This window comes from Dama dama, chromosome 30 (assembly GCF_033118175.1).
Source record: "Dama dama isolate Ldn47 chromosome 30, ASM3311817v1, whole genome shotgun sequence".
Classification (NCBI taxonomy): Eukaryota; Metazoa; Chordata; class Mammalia; order Artiodactyla; family Cervidae; genus Dama; species Dama dama.
In genome coordinates, this window is record NC_083710.1 from 28,669,705 (window position 1) to 28,687,069 (window position 17,365).

At 44.0% G+C, this 17,365-nt stretch overlaps 2 protein-coding genes across 7 annotated transcripts; both read right to left on the reverse strand.

The window, feature by feature from the left end:
• Window positions 1–2,350: 2,350 nt before the first annotated feature.
• Window positions 2,351–14,285, reverse strand: CCNA1 (cyclin A1). 6 transcript variants are annotated; one of them, XM_061133725.1, is made up of 9 exons: window positions 14,211–14,285; window positions 13,539–13,727; window positions 9,474–9,720; window positions 9,163–9,287; window positions 8,484–8,707; window positions 6,650–6,854; window positions 5,025–5,138; window positions 3,780–3,913; window positions 2,351–3,269 (listed from the first exon to the last, which is right to left on the reverse strand). In XM_061133725.1, the coding sequence occupies exons 2-9, from the start codon at window positions 13,701–13,703 to the stop codon at window positions 3,218–3,220; spliced, it is 1,266 nt and encodes a 421-aa protein (XP_060989708.1). In that variant the 5' UTR covers window positions 13,704–13,727; window positions 14,211–14,285; the 3' UTR covers window positions 2,351–3,217. The 6 variants fall into 6 exon arrangements, with proteins under 6 accessions (XP_060989708.1, XP_060989710.1, XP_060989705.1 ...); XM_061133727.1 differs by having other exon boundaries at window positions 13,539–13,724; window positions 14,211–14,280; XM_061133722.1 differs by having other exon boundaries at window positions 13,539–13,724; window positions 14,105–14,253.
• A 1,487-nt stretch (window positions 14,286–15,772) lies between these two features.
• Window positions 15,773–17,040, reverse strand: LOC133049225 (L-lactate dehydrogenase B chain-like). Its single transcript, XM_061133191.1, has one exon. It carries the CDS (start codon window positions 16,976–16,978, stop codon window positions 15,974–15,976), a length of 1,005 nt encoding a protein of 334 aa, XP_060989174.1. The 5' UTR covers window positions 16,979–17,040; the 3' UTR covers window positions 15,773–15,973.
• Window positions 17,041–17,365: the final 325 nt, after the last annotated feature.

The window sequence follows — 17,365 nt, forward strand, 5'->3', positions numbered from 1 at the left end:
TGACCGTTGGCCATTCTGTTTTTTAAGAATACCATCAATTGCTAATAAAAGACATTTTAGAAGTCAACAGTTAGCTTGCTGCCTAAAGCAAGCTCACACAAATCCTGTGAGACTGCAGGGAAGATCTTCCCGGAGTAATGGGGACATTAGGTTTTATGCACTGGGCCTTGCCCTGGAGCTGGGATGCTATAATAAATGGGGTCATGGCCAGGAGCCCTGAGGAGAGTGTCCCATCTGCCCGACCCCCCAGTTCCCACCACCACCACCCCCCCGACCAATCTGGACACAAGAATCAGAAAGGAGAGGACACTCTCACATAAGTAGTGCGGGCTTCAATTTCAAGGTTTGAGTGGTACATTAGATTTACGCGTTTTCATTCTGGTGGTGAGAACTCAGGAGACAACGGAACCATTTGCGTGACCTGAGCTTCTCTCTTGGGGTCCTGATAATGTGTAGGCAAATGTTGCTCCCTTAGTTCTTTCTCATGGCCCATTTCAACAAGGGCCTCTTGATTCACAGCCGTCTCTGAGTCTTCAGAAAAGCCAGAGTCTGTCTGAAGCCACAGGCTTTCAAAAAGCCCACAGAGGCAAACAGAGGTGGCCCTCCCAGATCCACAGTCCTGCCTAGACCAGGTTCCTTTACTGGCTGACGGGCAGTGGGTAGGAGTGGGTCAAACAGAAAGATGGGGAAAAATCAAGAGAACAGATATGAGATAAGAACAGATATGTATGTTCACTTAAAACTATATAACAGTATAACCAGAATCCTAGTTGTCCACACAGATCATCTCAAAATTTAATGCTGCCTAAAACATGTATCACCGAAGAATCTGAAAGAAAGTCAATATTCAGGAAATTTTAAAAACAAGCATTATTGTTTATGGACATGTTCTTGTGAAATATAAAAACCATGGTCAACACCGAATTCAGGGAAGACAAAGAGTGGGATGGAGGGACACATACCACAAGTTGTTGCTCTCTCTTTAGCTGGGTGGGAGGTACAGAGGTGACAGTCATATTTGTATATTTTTAATAAAGTATTTTAGGGACACAAAAAAGTAATAAGAAAGGGTAGTCAAGTTGGAGACCACCTCTTTGCAATCTGTCAGTGTGTGTGTTGCAGGATGGGAGCGGGCTGTGTACAAACTGCCGGCCCCCAGGAACACGAGAGTTGTGGGTTCGGACTTCTATGGCCTGCAGCATGGTTTTGTGACCTAAAGTCAAGGTCAAATGTCAGATCCAATTTTAGAAACAAAAGCCTCTTTTGCAAAATAGCACAGAAAAACAGAGAATCTAGTATTGATACAGGTCCTAAATCCCTTTTGTGAAACTTATGCCATAAACCACAAAACCGTTGAGGGAAATGCTGATTTCTTCAGTGGAATCAGAAATGGAGACACCTTGAGAATATTTATCTGCAGCGAAAAAAAAAAAAAGGCTACGCCAGACTCTTTTAAGGGCTTGTGGAAACTTTAAAAAAAAAAAAGAGGCTTCACAAAACATGTCAAATATGGCTGTATTTTTATACTTATAATTCCATTAGGGTGCATGCGTGTGTGCTGTCGTGTCCGACTCTGTGACCCCGTGGACTTCAGCCTGCCAGGCTCTTTTGTCCACGGAATTTTCCAGGCAAGGATACTGAAGTGGGTTGCCATTTCCTACTTGCTTGGAACAAACATTAGATTTGGAGTTAATATCATCTACTCCCATTTTTCCACCTGGGTCTGATATTTTCTGTGTAAAGGAAATCTGTTGTTCTCATTTCTGCAGAGCATGCGGGCTGAGCCCTGGGGCAGGCCTGGAGGCAGAACACAACCAGAGGCTCCTGGGCCTCCAGGCCTGCTGGCCCGGGGCTACTAAACTGGAGATTAGCAACATTTCTATGCAATCCCCAGTAAGCACCACTCTCCCTCAAGGCCAAGTCTACTCTTGATTTTCCTTCCAATCTTTAAAAGAAAGTTAAAACGAGTGCATTTTTGCTCCAGTTTTCCTCATCCCATATACATATATGTGCTGAAAGGGACCATGTACGAATGTGTAGTGAGTTAACCACAGGATCGTGAATAATTTGAGTTTCAGCTGTATTTAGCATGGATATCTTCCAAGGATAAACATGAGGAATTAGCTTAATTTTTAAAAAATTTTTATTTACTTATTTCTGGCTGTGCTGAATCTTCCTTGCTGCGCGGGCTTTTCTCTAGTTGTGGCGGGTGGAGACTACTCTTCGTTGCAGTGTGCAGGCTTCTCACTGCAGTGGCTTCTCTTGTTGTGAAGCATAGGCTCTAGGGCGCACGGGCTTCAGTAGTTGCAGCTCGTGTGCTCTAGAGCACAGGTTCAGTAGTTGTGGCTGAGTTGCTCCGAGGCATGTGAAATCTTCCTGGACCATGGATTGAACCTGTATCCCTTGCACTGGCAGGCAGATGCTTAACCACTGGGCCACCAGGGAAGCCTGGGATTAGCTTAATTATTATGAGGTCCCATTGTATGGTAAAATTTTCTTCTTCTACCTCTCTGAACATCTTCTAAAGCTGAATATATGCTTGATGGGTGACTAAATCAAAACTGGACATTGAAATAAAAGTCCTTTACAAAATAAGCATCATAACCCTCAGTGAGAATGAAGTTAGGTAAATTACCCCTCTGAGGTATCTGATAACATTTATTCTTCAATCCACTGTCTTTACCCCCCAGGGCCTGACAGGGACACCAGAATAGATAATGCTTGCTTATGTCCCTTCACTAATCCGTCTAGACTTGGCATTCACCCTTGCCAGTTTATGGAGAGCTACATGAGGAGTAAAAAGATAGGAAGAAAAATGTCTCAGGGTAGTGATTTACCAAACATGAAAATCTCTGGATTCCTCAGAACACTTAATCCTAACAGCATACCAGATTTATAAAACCAATGTAGAAGCACTCTTAAAATAGAAATGACATTTGTAATACTCTCAACTAAAATTCCAGGCAAGCGTGTCAGCCATAGTCAGCAGTAAATAAGTCTAACACCTGATCAGAAGATAGGTTTATTCTTTAGAAAGTACTAGACTATATTACAAGCTACTATGTCTAGGAGAACCTAAATACACTTACATTCTAAAAACTATGTCACCTATATTGCAGCAACACTAGTTTGACGCAACCTGCAGAAAACCTGTAAAAATCACGACCGAGTCTGTTGATCAGGAGGTTAAATCCTGAAGGCGCTTGAGTTCGGAAACTCATTGCAGAGGAAGGACCGTGGGTGGCTCCATGAGAGACACGTGCATGTACCTGAAACAAGACCCATGGCAAGTTCAGCGCGAGCCGAGGACTTTGGTTTCATAAAACCTCATGTAGGCCCCAGAAAACCGTCTGGTAGTTTTAACAGAAAGGAACGAGCTGGCTGACTAGATGTACTCTGGAAAGTGTCAGTTGCTCAGTTGTGTCTGACTCTTTGCGACCTCATGGACTGTAGCCTTCCAGGCTCCTCTGTCCATGGGGTTTTCTAGGCAAGAATACTGGAGTAGGTAGCCATTCCCTTCTCCAGGGGATCTTCCCAACCCAGGGATTGAACCCAGGTCTCCTGCATTGCAGGCAGATTTTTACTGAGCCACCTGCTACTCTACAAGGTGACAGATTATAAATCTAGGCCCTGCCAAACTGATTTTCTCGGTTTGACATGCGACCCTACTTTTCAGCCCAGCACCATATACAATTTGTTCTGTTTTTTAATTCTGAAATTACTATCACTTACTCAAGTTTTAAGTAGTGAGCCTAGATAAGAGAATTTCGGGAACTTACTTTGAAGCCTTGTACTTCTCCCTGATTGCTTGCTGAGGTCGATGGGGTATACTGAGGCACGTTTTATGTAGCTCACTCAGGCAAGGCACAATTTCACTTAATGAATAGCCTGTAAATGTGGCGAGGGTTTCTGGCTAATCAAGACAAAAGAAGAAATTTGTATCAGAGAGCTTGAAGATCTTAATATATGATATCAGAAATCTGAAGATAAAACTGTGAACTGAAGGGAATTAATAGGTATACTTAGTAAGTATCCATGTTCATCTCAAAAGAAACCATAATCCTTATTCAGAGCCTTTAGGAACAAGATATTAAGAAGAACAATCAGAGTTCTAAATTTGCTCATATTGTACAATTATAAATGCCTAATTTAGGGGCAGTTTATTCTTTTATGAGCAGGATTTTTATCGGCCCCTGAAGAGCCTCAACTTACTTGAACACTCTATTTAAATAGAATATGGAAAGATTCTTAGCCAAATGCAGAATAAGAAATAAGAATTTTCGAAAATAAAAGTAGATGCCCTGCTCTCTCAGCACAAAAGTGAGCCTTCAGAACCAAATCTTAGGAGCCCATCTCTAATCCTGCCAGCTATCACGAGCCAAGAAGCAACAATAATTCCCTGTTCCCTTGAAAGCCTCATACAACCTCTGACCATCCTAACTGGACTGAGGTTCTTTTACATGGAGGGGAAGAGTCAACATCCTTTGCCTTGAAGTGGTCAGTGCTTACGCTACAAGGGCACTCCCTACATAAGGGTAGACATTGGGGTTTCCAGGCCAGCTTCCACTGAACGAGTGTGTCACCACCATCTCCTTGACTTCCTGCACCCTCTGCACCCCAGTGAGCTAAGCCACTGAGTCCAAGCCATGAACACTGACTAGCTACACGTTGTAATCTGGGGGTTAGGCAACTAGTTCCCTATAAAACTAACTCTTCCTCCTAACAGGCCCACCAGTTTTAAGCCTTGAGTTACTAAATAGACTTTAGATAGGCCTTGAGGATCATCTTGTTGTTGTTGTTTAATCACTAAGTCTCTTTTGCAACCCCATGGATTGTAGCCTGCCAGGCTCCTCTGTCCATGGCATTTCCCAGGCAATAATACTGGAATGTGTTGCTATTTCCTTCTCCAGGGGACCTTCCCAACCCAGGGATTGAACCCACATTTCCTGTGCTGCAGGATTCTTTATCACTGAGCCTCCTGGGAAGCCTAAGCATCATCTAGAAACAATCAGTTAGAATCTTACCCAGAAGTGCTTGTTCACAGTATAGTTTGCCAGGCAATAAGCAGCTGCAGCTATCAGTGAAGGAAGGTATTTCAAGAACGGGTCAGCTTCAAGGAGACTCAGTTCTGCTACGTACTAAGCACAAGAGAGAAAGTCTCATTGGAATTAGGAATCTGGCTAAGGTTCCAAGTAAACCTAGAAATGTCAAGGGAACAAACTGTCATCTTTGTTCAATGTGTATCTAGTGATAAGCACAGAAATAGATGCTCAAAAGTATTCACTGAGTCAGTAATCACCATGCCTGTCCATAACCAGAATAATATCTATGTTTTAATACATTTAATTACAAGTAAATTTCAATATTGTATAGGCAAGGATCAATATTTGGCCTATCTGTACAGTGTATGTGGTAGGTTACCTATACTAGTAGTGCAGGTTTATGATGGTCAAATAGCATTCCTCTAGCCACTGGAATAGACTGGAGTCTTCAGTGAAAGGCAAAAATATGTCCATATTATAGCTATTAATTTATCGGGTTGGGTAGGGAGGGATAAACTGGGAGATTGGGATGGACATATGCACACTACCATATATAAAATAGACAATTAATAACCTACGGTAGAGCACAGGGAAGTGAAAGTGAAAGTCGCTCAGTCGTGTCCAACTCTTTGTGACCCCATGGACTATACAGTCCATGGAATTCTCCAGGCCAGACTACTGGAGTGCATAGCCTTTCCCTTCTCCAGGGGATCTTCCCAACCCAGAGATCGAACCCAGGTCACCCGCATTGCAGGCAGATTCTTAAACCAGCTGAGCCACAAGGGAAGCCCAAGAATACTGGAGTGGGTAGCCTATCCCTTCTCCAGCAGATCAGGCAGATTCTTTACCAACTAAGCTGTGAGGGAGCACAGGGAACTAAACTCAATACTCTATAATGACCTACATGGGAATAGAATCTAAAAAAGGGTAGATATACATATGTGTATAACTGACTCACTTTTCTATACAACAGAAACTAATACAGCATTGTAAATGAAGTATATTCCAGTAAAAAATCAATTAAAAATTTATCAGGCAAATGCATGCAGTTCATTGGCTAGAACAGTACCAGGGGGGACTTATCAGATTAAAAGAAACATACTGGGAAATTTAGAGAGATGTTCTTCTTGCTCTTTGCATTGCATATAAATACCAGATATATTATATCATAGTGGATGGGAACCAGGTTTTCCAAATCAATACTACAGTGAATCTAACTAAAGTTCTAGGACTCCAAAATGACCAAATAGTGCTTCTTTACTTAACATGTTAGAATGAGATTAGAGCCAAATCAAACCATGTTTATCTTGTTTCCTTTCTGTAAACCAAAGAGGTACTGCTTGCCTATGGTCTGTATACAAGAGAATGGTTTCCAAGCTTACATTTTTTTTCTAAGACCTGTGGGTGATTAGACAACCCACATCGGCCAAACATGATTAATGGAAACATCTCGTAAGCAGAAGTCATATTCTTCAAATTAGTTCTCTTCCAATTGCTAAAAAGCTTTTCTGGACCCAAGGCAAAGAACTGAAAAGGAAGGAAGAACTGAAGGAGGCTACTTTTTTTATCCCGTTGGCACCGAGGTTCTCGGAAGTCACGTGGCCTACCTTGGCCAGGTTCTCAGTCCTGACGCACACTCCTTGCCTCCTCAAGTACTGAAGGAGGAACTGGTTGGTAGTTGGCACTGTCAGATCAAACGCCAGGACCTTCAGGAGCAGGTGTTCCATTCTCAGCAGTTGTCGTTTTGTGTAGGTGTCATCAGTTATGTAGACAAACTCGTCTACCTCGGGTGGATATATTTCTTCATATTTCCTACAAAAGGGAAAGAGTTTGGGAAAGTAAAGCCTGGACCCTCTGACTCTCTTTCTTGTGCTATCCCAACCAGGCTTGTCACGTGGCCCTTGTAAACTTAAATATCACTTATGAATCATGAAATGGTACAGGTGTGAAAAAACACAGAAGCTTGTTTCCATAAAGAGCATGAGTATGACAAGGATATGTCATACTTACTGCTATGAGTAGTAAAGAGACAATTTTCAACTAGGGATTTTAGGTTTTGGCGTCTGATAAGCTGAAAGATTCTGAATGACAGACATGAGGGTAAATTCCTCTTAATTCTACAAACTTCATTTCGTGGAAAAGAATTTTATGTTGAACATGATGATAGAAAAAAAAAAAAAAACAACCTCCTTAGGACTTAGATTTTTTTTTTTAAAGATTGTACTCAGCTTTTTCTATTGAATTAGCAAAAGATGCTGTCTATCCGAGAGAAAGATAATGATTTCACTGGTATCAATTCTTTGCTTTTGCTTTTGTTTCTCCTTTCCACAGGGAAATTTTTGCAAAATTATAGTAGTTAATAAGTATAAAGTCTGAGACCAGAAGAATAGAAAGGAAACTACTATTCACCATCTGGTCACTTATTTAAAAGAAGCTTAGCCACAATCCCAGCACTTTTCTACACAAATAAGGCTTCCCTGTTGGCTCAGATGGTAAACAATCTGCTTTCAATGCAGGAGACCCAGATTCGATCCCTGGGTTAGGAAGACCCCCTGGAGAAGGGAATGGCTACCCACTTCAGTGTTCTTGCCTGAGGACCCCGTGGACAGAGGAGCCTGGTGGGCCACAGTACTTGGGGTTGCAAAGAGTTGGACACAACTAACACTTTCACTTTTAGCCACAACCCAGACCTTTTCTACACAAATAGATATTGTTATGAATGACTGATAGTAACAGGAATTAGCTAAAATAGTTTATTCACTGTAACCAAATAAACTGGGTTATTATGAGTCACTTGCTAGAGCCTGGAGAAGGCTTTCATAAACCCAAATTTCTTTAAATAGGGCTTTTACTCACAGTAGAATACAGCCAAAAGACTATACTACAAAATAATTAAACTAGATTCTGAATTTGAGCTGATGGTTGCCTTAGTCATGATACTGAACTTGTCACTGCTGCTGCTGCTGTCGCTTCAGTCGTGTCTGACTCTGTGTGACCCCATAGACGGCAGCCCACCAGGCTCCCCCATCCCTGGGATTCTCCAGGCAAGAACACTGGAGTGGGTTGCCATTTCCTTCTCCAATGCATGAAAGTGAAAAGTGAAAGTGAAGTCGCTCAGTTGTGTCCGACTCTTAGCGACCCCATGGACTGCAGCCTAGCAGGCTCCTCCGTCCATGGGATTTTCCAGGCAAGAGTACTGGAGTGGGGTGCCATTGTCTTCTCCTGAATTTGTTGTTAAGAGGATCTTAAACATCCAAATTGAAGAGTGAACATGTGGTGAGATTCAGTTTCTCAGTAAACACTGTAAAAATAATGATATTTTATCAAAGGAGGCATGAGTAAGTTTTAATTATCAAGCACTATATTTCTCCAATAAATGGGAACAGAAATCAAGTGTTTAGACAGGCTGACATTTCATGTTATTTGAGCTGAAGGACTTACGAAGCCAGGAGAATAGCTGCTGTTCCTACAAGCTGCAGTTTCCCTCTAAGAACAGACATGCAGGAAAGAAACCTGTCCAGGAAGTTGACGGCCAGGTAGAGGGTCTCTGCCCGGAGCTTGTATTCTTCTCCGACCTCAACCAGCCAGTCCACCAGAATGGTCCGCATGCTTTCTGTGATGTCTGGCTGTTTCCTCATGTAGTGTGCCTTGGGCCTGTGTCTTATCTGTTTGGGGAGAGAGTTTTTTGATGTTTAAATACCTGTTATCTTAGAAGGATCACTCCACAGTACAGTTGGTAATTTTTAAAAAGCTCATGGGCAAAGGTTAGCAGGAAACTCAGTCAAAAGCCAGAGGAATCTGTACATCATGATATGGAACAAGTGTGCAATTCTGACTCTGTGATGCAATTTAGTTAATGAGTAACTTCAAGGAGGGGGGACATGGCAATAATGGTTCTTCCCAAGAGTGAAATACTTAATATACAAACCCTTCTGAGACATAGAGACATAGTCCAAGTAACTGCTACTCACCGTACCCAACTATTATTTTTCATAAACGTTCTCATGTTTAGATGTCACAAGAATGCCATTCGCTAGTGGTCATGGCCAAGAGCACATAACTATCTTAATACAGAGTGCTTGGGGTGCTGGAAATTGAAGGAGAAGTTGGGAAAACTCACTTCAGCTTCTCTAAGGTACTGATGAATTTCCTCAGCATATTCAGTCACATTTATCACATCGGTACCAAAATCTGATGCATCTTCAGACTGAGAGTGGAGAGATGAATCTACCAGCATAGGAGAAACTGCAGGGGGTTCAACATTATCAGGTAAGACATTTCATTTCAAAACTAGTTCCATCCACTAACCCTCTACAGGCAGCTGTGAAAACAGTTACTACTCCAGGGAGTTCTCTTGCTAGTTCTGTGCTACTGAACACTGCAGGCGATGACAAAGACAGGGTACTGTCAGCCATGGGTGAGTCCCATTACCTGTGTTAAAATCCAACAGGAAGTGAAGGTCTGACTTGAGTGCGCTGGTGTCTACTTCATACGCATCCTCTAAGGCCATCCCCTTTCTCCCTGGGCAGCTATCTCTGGTCCCCCGCTCAGGCTCATCCATGTAGATGTCAAATCCTTGCTTGGCAGGTGCCTGAACCCTGCTGTCGGACAACGCTTTCTTTCCAGCTAGAGGGAAGACATTTTCTGATCCAGAGAAACACCTGAGTGTGGTGAGCCCCTAGAAAAGGATGAATTTTTTGTGTTAGAGGCTTACCCCAGAGCCCGCATAGGTGCTAAGAATCCATGTGACTCAAACCAGCAGGCTGGAAAGATGAGAGGAATCCGAATTTGAAATATCTATGTCTGCAATTGAATTCAGAACCTGAAGCTTCCAAAGGATTACTTTGCCCTTATCTTTGTCTATATGTGACATCTGGGGAAGGAGCTAACCTAAAATTTGTCATCTTCCTCATGTATTTATCAAAGGAACGCAAAATTATAGAAAAAAAGAAAAACTCCTCCAAAGTAAACTAGGTAGCACATATTGGGGGGCGAGGGGGGTACTGTAAATCAGCTTTTGTGCTTGTAGCATGCCAGGTTTTTATAACAACCCAGCAAGGTTCTTGAAACATAGTTACAGAATCCTCCTTAAAGTCAACTTTTAGTCAACAGGCTCCTGGAAAGTTCCCATTTATACACAGTTATTCAGAAACACGATGCTTTTAGAAATGTGTACTATGAGTTAATTCTCTTACAAGCTATGGAACACTATTATATGACATAATGATAAAGAGAAATGAAATTCTAGACATTTTTAAAAGTACAATCAACAGCATTTTCTCAGCAAATTAAATGTGGGGTGGGAGAAAAAGAAGAGTCAAGGATGACAACATTTTGGGGTTAAATAATGAGAAGAATGGATATTCTTCTTACTGAAATGAGGAAGACTTTGGGAAGAGCAGGTTGGGGCTGGAATCAGTGTTTGGTTTCACCTAAGTCTGAGATTCCTACTGCATGATCCCAGTGGAGATGTCAAGTAGATAGCTAACTTGAGCCTGAAACTTAGCTGAGAGTTCCAGACCAGAGATAGAAAAAGGAATCATCAACAGAAAGATGGTATTTGTTGCCAGGAGACTTGAACAGATTGTGAAGGGAGTGAGTGCCAATTCAGATCAAATACTAAGCTCTAGCACACTCTTAACTTTCAGAGAGTGGATGAAGAAGAACCAAGATAATGAGGTGTGACCAGTGAGTGAGATGAGAAACCAGAAGAGAGCTATGTTCTCTGGGCTAAGTCAGAAGAAACTACTTTAAGGAAGAGAGAAAGAATGACCAACAATGTCAAACGGTGCCTTTCAGACAGGTAAGGAAAGGATTGCGAATTGAGTCATAGAGAGGGACTTCCCAGGTGGTCCAGTGGCTAAGACTCTGCACTTCCAATGCAGGGGACCTGGATTCAATCCCTGGTCAGGAAACTAGATCCTGCATGCCTCAGCTAAGAGTTTGCATGCTGCAACTGAAGAACCTGCAAGCCACAACTAAGACCCATTGCAGCCAAATAGATAATAATTTTTAAACAAATATTTACAACTTTAAATAAGAATTGAGGCAAAGAGAACAAAAGAAGAAATCAAGACAGAGTATTTGTTCAACAAATACTTGCATGCTACCTTGGCCAGGCATGGTTTTTCTAAACACTGGGAGTACAGCAGAAAACCTGACATCTCAAATCCTCATCCTGATAGAGTTTATAGTAGAAAAATTCTCAAGAAATATTGCTATAAATGGGACAGTTGCTATAAAGAGCTTTGTAGTTGAAAGGTTTTTAAGATTGGGAAAAAAAATCACAATATATTTGTATTTGGGTGTGACCCAGTCGAGAAGAGAAAACTAAGGAGAAAGAAGAGCTGATGGAATGACATCCTTGAAGAGGCAAGAGGGCATCAGGTGTGCCTCACACATGGGGGTGCACCTTGCATAAGAGCAGGAACACATAGGTCATGTAGTAGGAGGAGGGTGGCAGGTATATGACACATGGGGGCATGTGGAATTCTTACAGTTGCATTTATATTTTTAGGAAAATAGGATATAAAGTTATAAGCTGAGAGGCCGAACGGAGATAGAGGCTTTGGAGGATAAAGAGACAAGGGACAGTATTAAATAAAAGATTTCTATAAGACAGTTGTAGAGGAATAGAACCAGGAAATGTAGAGGTAGCACCAAGCAACATAGAGGTTAACTAACAGTTATGAATTTAAAGTGAAACCACTAAACCAGGGCTAACTGCCGATTCATGAGAGGTTTTAGACTTTGTGTTTTAATTATTTATTTATTTATTAATTGGAGGATATTTGCTTTCCAATTTGTGTTGGTTTCTGCCATACATCAACATGAATCAGCCACGGGCATACATATGTCCCCTCCCTCCTACCTCCCACCTCATCCCACCCCCCTAGATTGTCACCAAGTACCGAGTTTGAGCTCCCTGCGTCATGCAGTGAATTCCCACCAGCTCTCGGTTTTACATGTGGTAATGTACATGTTCCAATGCTACTCTTTCTATTCATCCCACTCGCTCCTTCCCCCACTGTGTTAGACTTCATGTTTAAAGAAGTACACCACGATGCTAAGCAAATTGTTTGTTAAAACCACCTTTACTCCGTTTTTCCCAAAGCTTGAAACAGATTACTTTGGTTAATTTTCTCCCACTAACCAGATGCCACCAAAACACAAATGACTTGTGTCGTTGTGTAGAAGAGGAGTAGGAGTAGTCAGTAGATGAGGAGAAGCTTCTGATCTGGCCTCCATCATGACTTTTATTTGGGTGGGAAGGCTTTCTCAAACCTCTCAAATTTTCCCACCTATAAAATGGAAAGGATACCTGCCCACCTATTCCACTATGCTACTGCCAATGTCCTGCTGCTATAGATATACAAGCTTATGAGAAGCTGGTGTAATAATAGACTTGAGGAAGTTTTTTTGTTTTTTTAATCTCAAAATTCATTCCTAAGGATCCAAACTCCTTATTTGCATTTTAAGTGTTGAATTTATTTACCCTCTGTTTACATTCTATTAAGGGAGGTACCTATGATTAATTAAGCACAAGCAACTGGACATCAGATGGCCCACGATCTTTTGCCCAACTGTCCATGATCCGGGGGAGAAGCCGCCTTTCAAAGCACACATTTGGAACTAATCTAGTATACTGTGATTCAATCCTTATTCTAACACCATCACCAATGAACTTAAAGGTTATCACAGATGCTTCAGGCACAGCCTAGGTCAATCTGAATACCATTCTGATCTAGAGAAACACCAGTACCACAAGTTATTTTGGAGAAAGAAATCAAAACCCACTCCAGTATTCTTGCCTGGGAAATTCCATGGATAAAGAAGCTTGGAAGGCTACAGTCCATGGGGTTGCAAAGAGTCGGACACAACTTAGCAACTGAACAATAGTTTATTTTGGTGCATTCACAATTTCCTTTTAGCCCAGAACTTAAGTGTTTTCCTGGTGCTCAGAGGGTAAAGTGTCTGCCTGCAATGTGGGAGACCCAGGTTCAATCCCTGGGTCAGGAAGATCCCCTGGAGAAGGAAATGGCCACCCACTCCAGTATTCTTGCCTGGAGAATCCCATGTATGGAGGAGTCTGGTAGGCTACAGTCCACAGGGTCACAAAGAGTTGGACACAACTAAGTGACTTCACTTTCACTTTCTTTTAAGTGACTTTTTTTTTTTTCCTTTTTCTTTTTTTTTTATTATTTTTTTTTTTTTTTTTCCAGTGGGTTTTGTCATACATTGATATGAATCAGCCATGGATTTACATGTATAAGTGACTTTACACATACTTGACTTACACAGTTCCTAATAACAAAGAAAATTATTCAATATTGCTAGCTGAAAAAGGGACCTGACAAAGTGCTCGTTTAAAAAATCAATGCCCCTATAGGCCAGATTCCAGGGCTAAATACTCAAGGGGAGTTTGTGCAGAAAATCTCAAGAGATCCCACTTCCCACCAAGACACGAGGGCCTTCCCAGCTCTTCTCAGGCATTACCTGGCCACAGGTCCTCCTGTACTGCCCATTCTCAGTTAGCACTCCTAGGACTGTTCTTTGTGGCGGATCCTGGCCGAACTGGCCTCTGGTTATCATCTGACAGGCATCAGGACCTCGGGACACTGGAGCCAGCACTACTCCACTCTTGGAGCTGCTGAGATGCATAGCCTCAGTCTCCACAGCTTACTGCTGTCAAGGAAGGAGAAACAGACATGCCGGTTAGTCAGCCTCTTCCACCAAGGATCCAAGGATGCTGAGACTCTGTAGAAGACAGAGCCCTGTGACACATGATCTTCCTTGCAGTTATTAGGGTTGAAAGGGCCTGAGCCACAGTGCAAGTGATCAAAGCCACTTTGAATCAAAACGGTGATTTGAATCTCTCCAGCCTTTCTTCCAATACCTGGCTGATGGCTGGCAAGGGAATATGACAAACCTCCAAGCCAAGACACTAACCCCCACATTAGTGGGGAGTCCAAACCTACAAGCCCGTGTCTTTCCTAGCTGTGATGCTTATCCATCACTCCACCACCCCCTTCCCTGCAAACCAGTGACCCAGGATACATCACTGTTGGAAAGTACGTCCCCTTCTCAAGTGACAAGCAGAGTACTCTTCTGCGGCCTTTCTCCCACAAGACAAAAGGCCCCAAAATCTGCTTGGAACCCACAGCGGACCTCGCTCTTCTCAGTCTTATCTCTTTACACATAAGTCTCGAACAATTAGCAAATGCACACGAGGATGGGAATAAGGGTCAGCTGAAGGGGGCGGGGCGGGGGCGGGGCGGGGCGGAAGGGGACGGAGGTGTTAATAGATTCTAGCCGGGGCGCCGGGCTCCCAGCGTCTGCGGCCCAGCTCAGAGCTAATTACTTTCAACTCCCCCCGCCCCCCGCCGGCCGCGTCTGTTGAATCGGCCAATCAGCGCAGCTCCCGGGCGTCGCGGGGGCCGTTTCCATGCCAACCGCAGGGGGGCGTGCGCGCTCCGCGGCCGCATCTCTATGGCGACCTCCTCACCCGACAAGCTCCGGGAGCACGCACCGCGACCCCTGGGCGTTCAGGGCCGGGTGGGGCCAACTGGCGGCGGGCCTGGGCCCCCTCCTAAGCGGCCCTGCCCGGGCGTGCCCGGGCGGGCGGCCGCCCTCGGCGCCCACGCCCCCCCCCGTGGCAGGTGTCTGTAAAGGAGGAAGAAGGCCCGCCCCGCGATGGCCGGGGTTTGGAAGGGGCTGTTTTTACTTGAACCGGTCCCCCCAACAGCCGCTAACTCCTCCCGCTAACGTCTTTTCCGCGGCCCGCTCCTGAGAACCTTGGCCCGGGAGGGCGACGCGGGCCCTCGGGGCTGCTGAAGCCGCGGCGCCTTGACCGCGCCGGGCAGACAGCGCGGCTCACTCCCCTTTCCCCAGATCACACACCTAAGCCTGCTCCCAGAGAGAGGCCCAGTGGCAGCGAGCGAGCCTGTCGTTCGAGTCGCGGCCTCCTAGTCCATGGTGGCGGCGTGTCTTCGGTCATTTTGGGTCCTTGCGTACCGGAGGCCACGCCTGGCCGACCTGGGTTCGGGTGCATGTAAACCCGGCTGGGCAGGAGAGGAGACCCGGGGTTTTAGGGTCGCACGTGGTGCTCTCAGTCCCCAGGAAAGAGACCTTCCTCGACGGTTCCGGCAGCCCCAGCGTGAAACTGGCCCAGGAAGAGGAAGGAACGCGAGTGGCAGCGATGGGGTCTGGGACGTTGAGGGACAATAGCGGGGAGGCTGGGAACTAGGGACTGGGCAGGTGGCCTGGCCACGTGGGAAGAGAATCCTTAGATCCGGGCGGGGTCCGGGGTTCACGGCAAGGTAAGGTGAAAGCAGGGGGCCTAATTTGACGGTAAGAGGTGAGGGTAGGGAGAAGCGGCCTTGGCCACGCAGGAAGGGAAGAGGGGTCCTTGGAAACTAGGGAGCCCTGGAACTTGCAGAGGTAACTAGCGAGCCAGATATAAGAATCTATATCTTTATTATTTTTTGAAGATGTTCTTGTGCATACACACACACGTTATATATATGTTACTGTTTTTGTCTGCTTTTAATTTTTAAATTCCCACCCCTAAGTTCCCATCCATAAAACAGATTATGGAAACCATTCAAATGGTCGTTTTAAGAACTGGTTAGTTATTGCCTTCTTCCTTGTTTTGAATAAAAATAATTGCTAATCTTACACCTCTCCCAATTTTTTCTTAAATATTCTTTTTTTTTTTTTTTTCACACTACGCTAGGTGGTTTATTTTATTTGTTCAAGGACTCATCTTGCAAGCTTTAATAGCAAGCATGGGCTTTGATTCTGGGAGCCCAGATTCACAGACTTAGTTAGGAAGACAAAAGCGAACTGTGCTCCATGTACATGGACGCAAACTAAAGGCTTGTGGTTAATCAAATTGTAGTTTTAAGTTTCTACAGCCTCGCAGCCAGAAGTCACAGGTCCTTTAGGTCCTTTTGGATGCCCCAGAGGGTATCTGCACTCTTCTTGAGTTGGGCAACCTCTTCATCCTTCAGCTTCTGGTTGATAACACTGGTTAACCCCCCAGCATTCAGGATACATGGAAGGCTCAGGAAGACTTCATTCTCAATGCCATACATGCCCTTCACCATTGTTGACACTGGGTGAATCCTGGATAGATTTTTCAATATGGATTCAATAAGATCAGCCACACTTAATCCAATAGCCCAGTTGGTATATCCTTTTAGCTTGATGACTTCATAGGCACTCTCAACCACCATCTTATGCACTTCCTTCCAATTTTCACTATCATTGTCTGTTCCCATTTCTGGATTCAGTTCCTGGAGAGAAACGCCTGCCACATTCACTCCGCTCCAAACAGCCACGCTTGAGTCGCCATGTTCTCCCAAAATCCATCCGTGGCAGCTGCTGGGATGAATGCCAAGTTTTTCAGCCATAAGATAGCGAAATCTAGCAGAATCCAGATTACATCCACTCCCAATCACACGGTGCTTGGGTAATCCACTTAGTTTCCAGGTAACATATGTGAGAATATCCACTGGGTTGGAAACCACAATGATGATGCAGTCAGGACTGTACTTGACAATCTGAGGAATGATGAACTTGAAAACGTTAACGTTCCTTTGCACCAAATTCAGGTGACTCTCCCCCTCTTGCTGGCGAACTCCTGCAGTTACCACCACGATCTTGGAATTGGCAGTGACAGAGTAATCTTTGTCTGCCACAATTTTTGGTGTCTGAAGGAATAAGCTCCCATGCTGCAGGTCCATCATTTCTCCCTTGAGTTTATCTTCCAAAACATCCACAAGAGCAAGCTCATCAGTCAGAGACTTTCCCAGAATGCTGATGGCACATGCCATACCAACTTGTCCAACACCCACTACAGTGATCTTATTGTTTAGGATTGTTCCTTCTTCTTCCGCAACTGGTGCAATCAGTTTATCCTTAAGAGTTGCCATTGTGCCCAGGGGAAAGAAAGTTCTCCGGACAGTGGTAAGGGCTGCACGAAGAAGACGAGGTCAGCAGCATCTTAAATATTCTTTATTAATGGGTTCACCCAGTGATCTGTGTATACATTACTTTAATGGGAAAATTGAAATATTCTACAGGAAGTGAGGATGAAAGCGATTGAGTCAGGTGTTAATTCAGGTGTTAAGATGCAGTTAGGAGGCATCTTGCAAATCAGTCCTGGATGCCCAAGGAAAGTAGAAATGGATTTTAATGTGAAACTAACTTATATATGTTTATTACCCACTTTCATTCATTGATGAATGATGAATGAAGCAGTGATCCCTTTGCATCCTGGAATTCCTATGCCTTCAGATATGAAGGCAACACAGGAGCTC

Coding starts and splice junctions, on each gene's coding strand:
- LOC133049225 (XM_061133191.1), bottom strand. CDS start 16,978: ATGGCAACTCTTAAGGATAAACTGATTGCACCAGTTGCGGAAGAAGAA.
- CCNA1 (XM_061133725.1), bottom strand. CDS start 13,703: ATGCATCTCAGCAGCTCCAAGAGTGGAGTAGTGCTGGCTCCAGTGTCC. Junction 3,914..5,024: donor CTGTGAACAAGCACTTCTGG/GTAAGATTCTAA, acceptor TGTCTTGATTAG/CCAGAAACCCTCGCCACATT. Junction 3,270..3,779: donor GAGAAGTACAAGGCTTCAAA/GTAAGTTCCCGA, acceptor GTCTTGTTTCAG/GTACATGCACGTGTCTCTCA.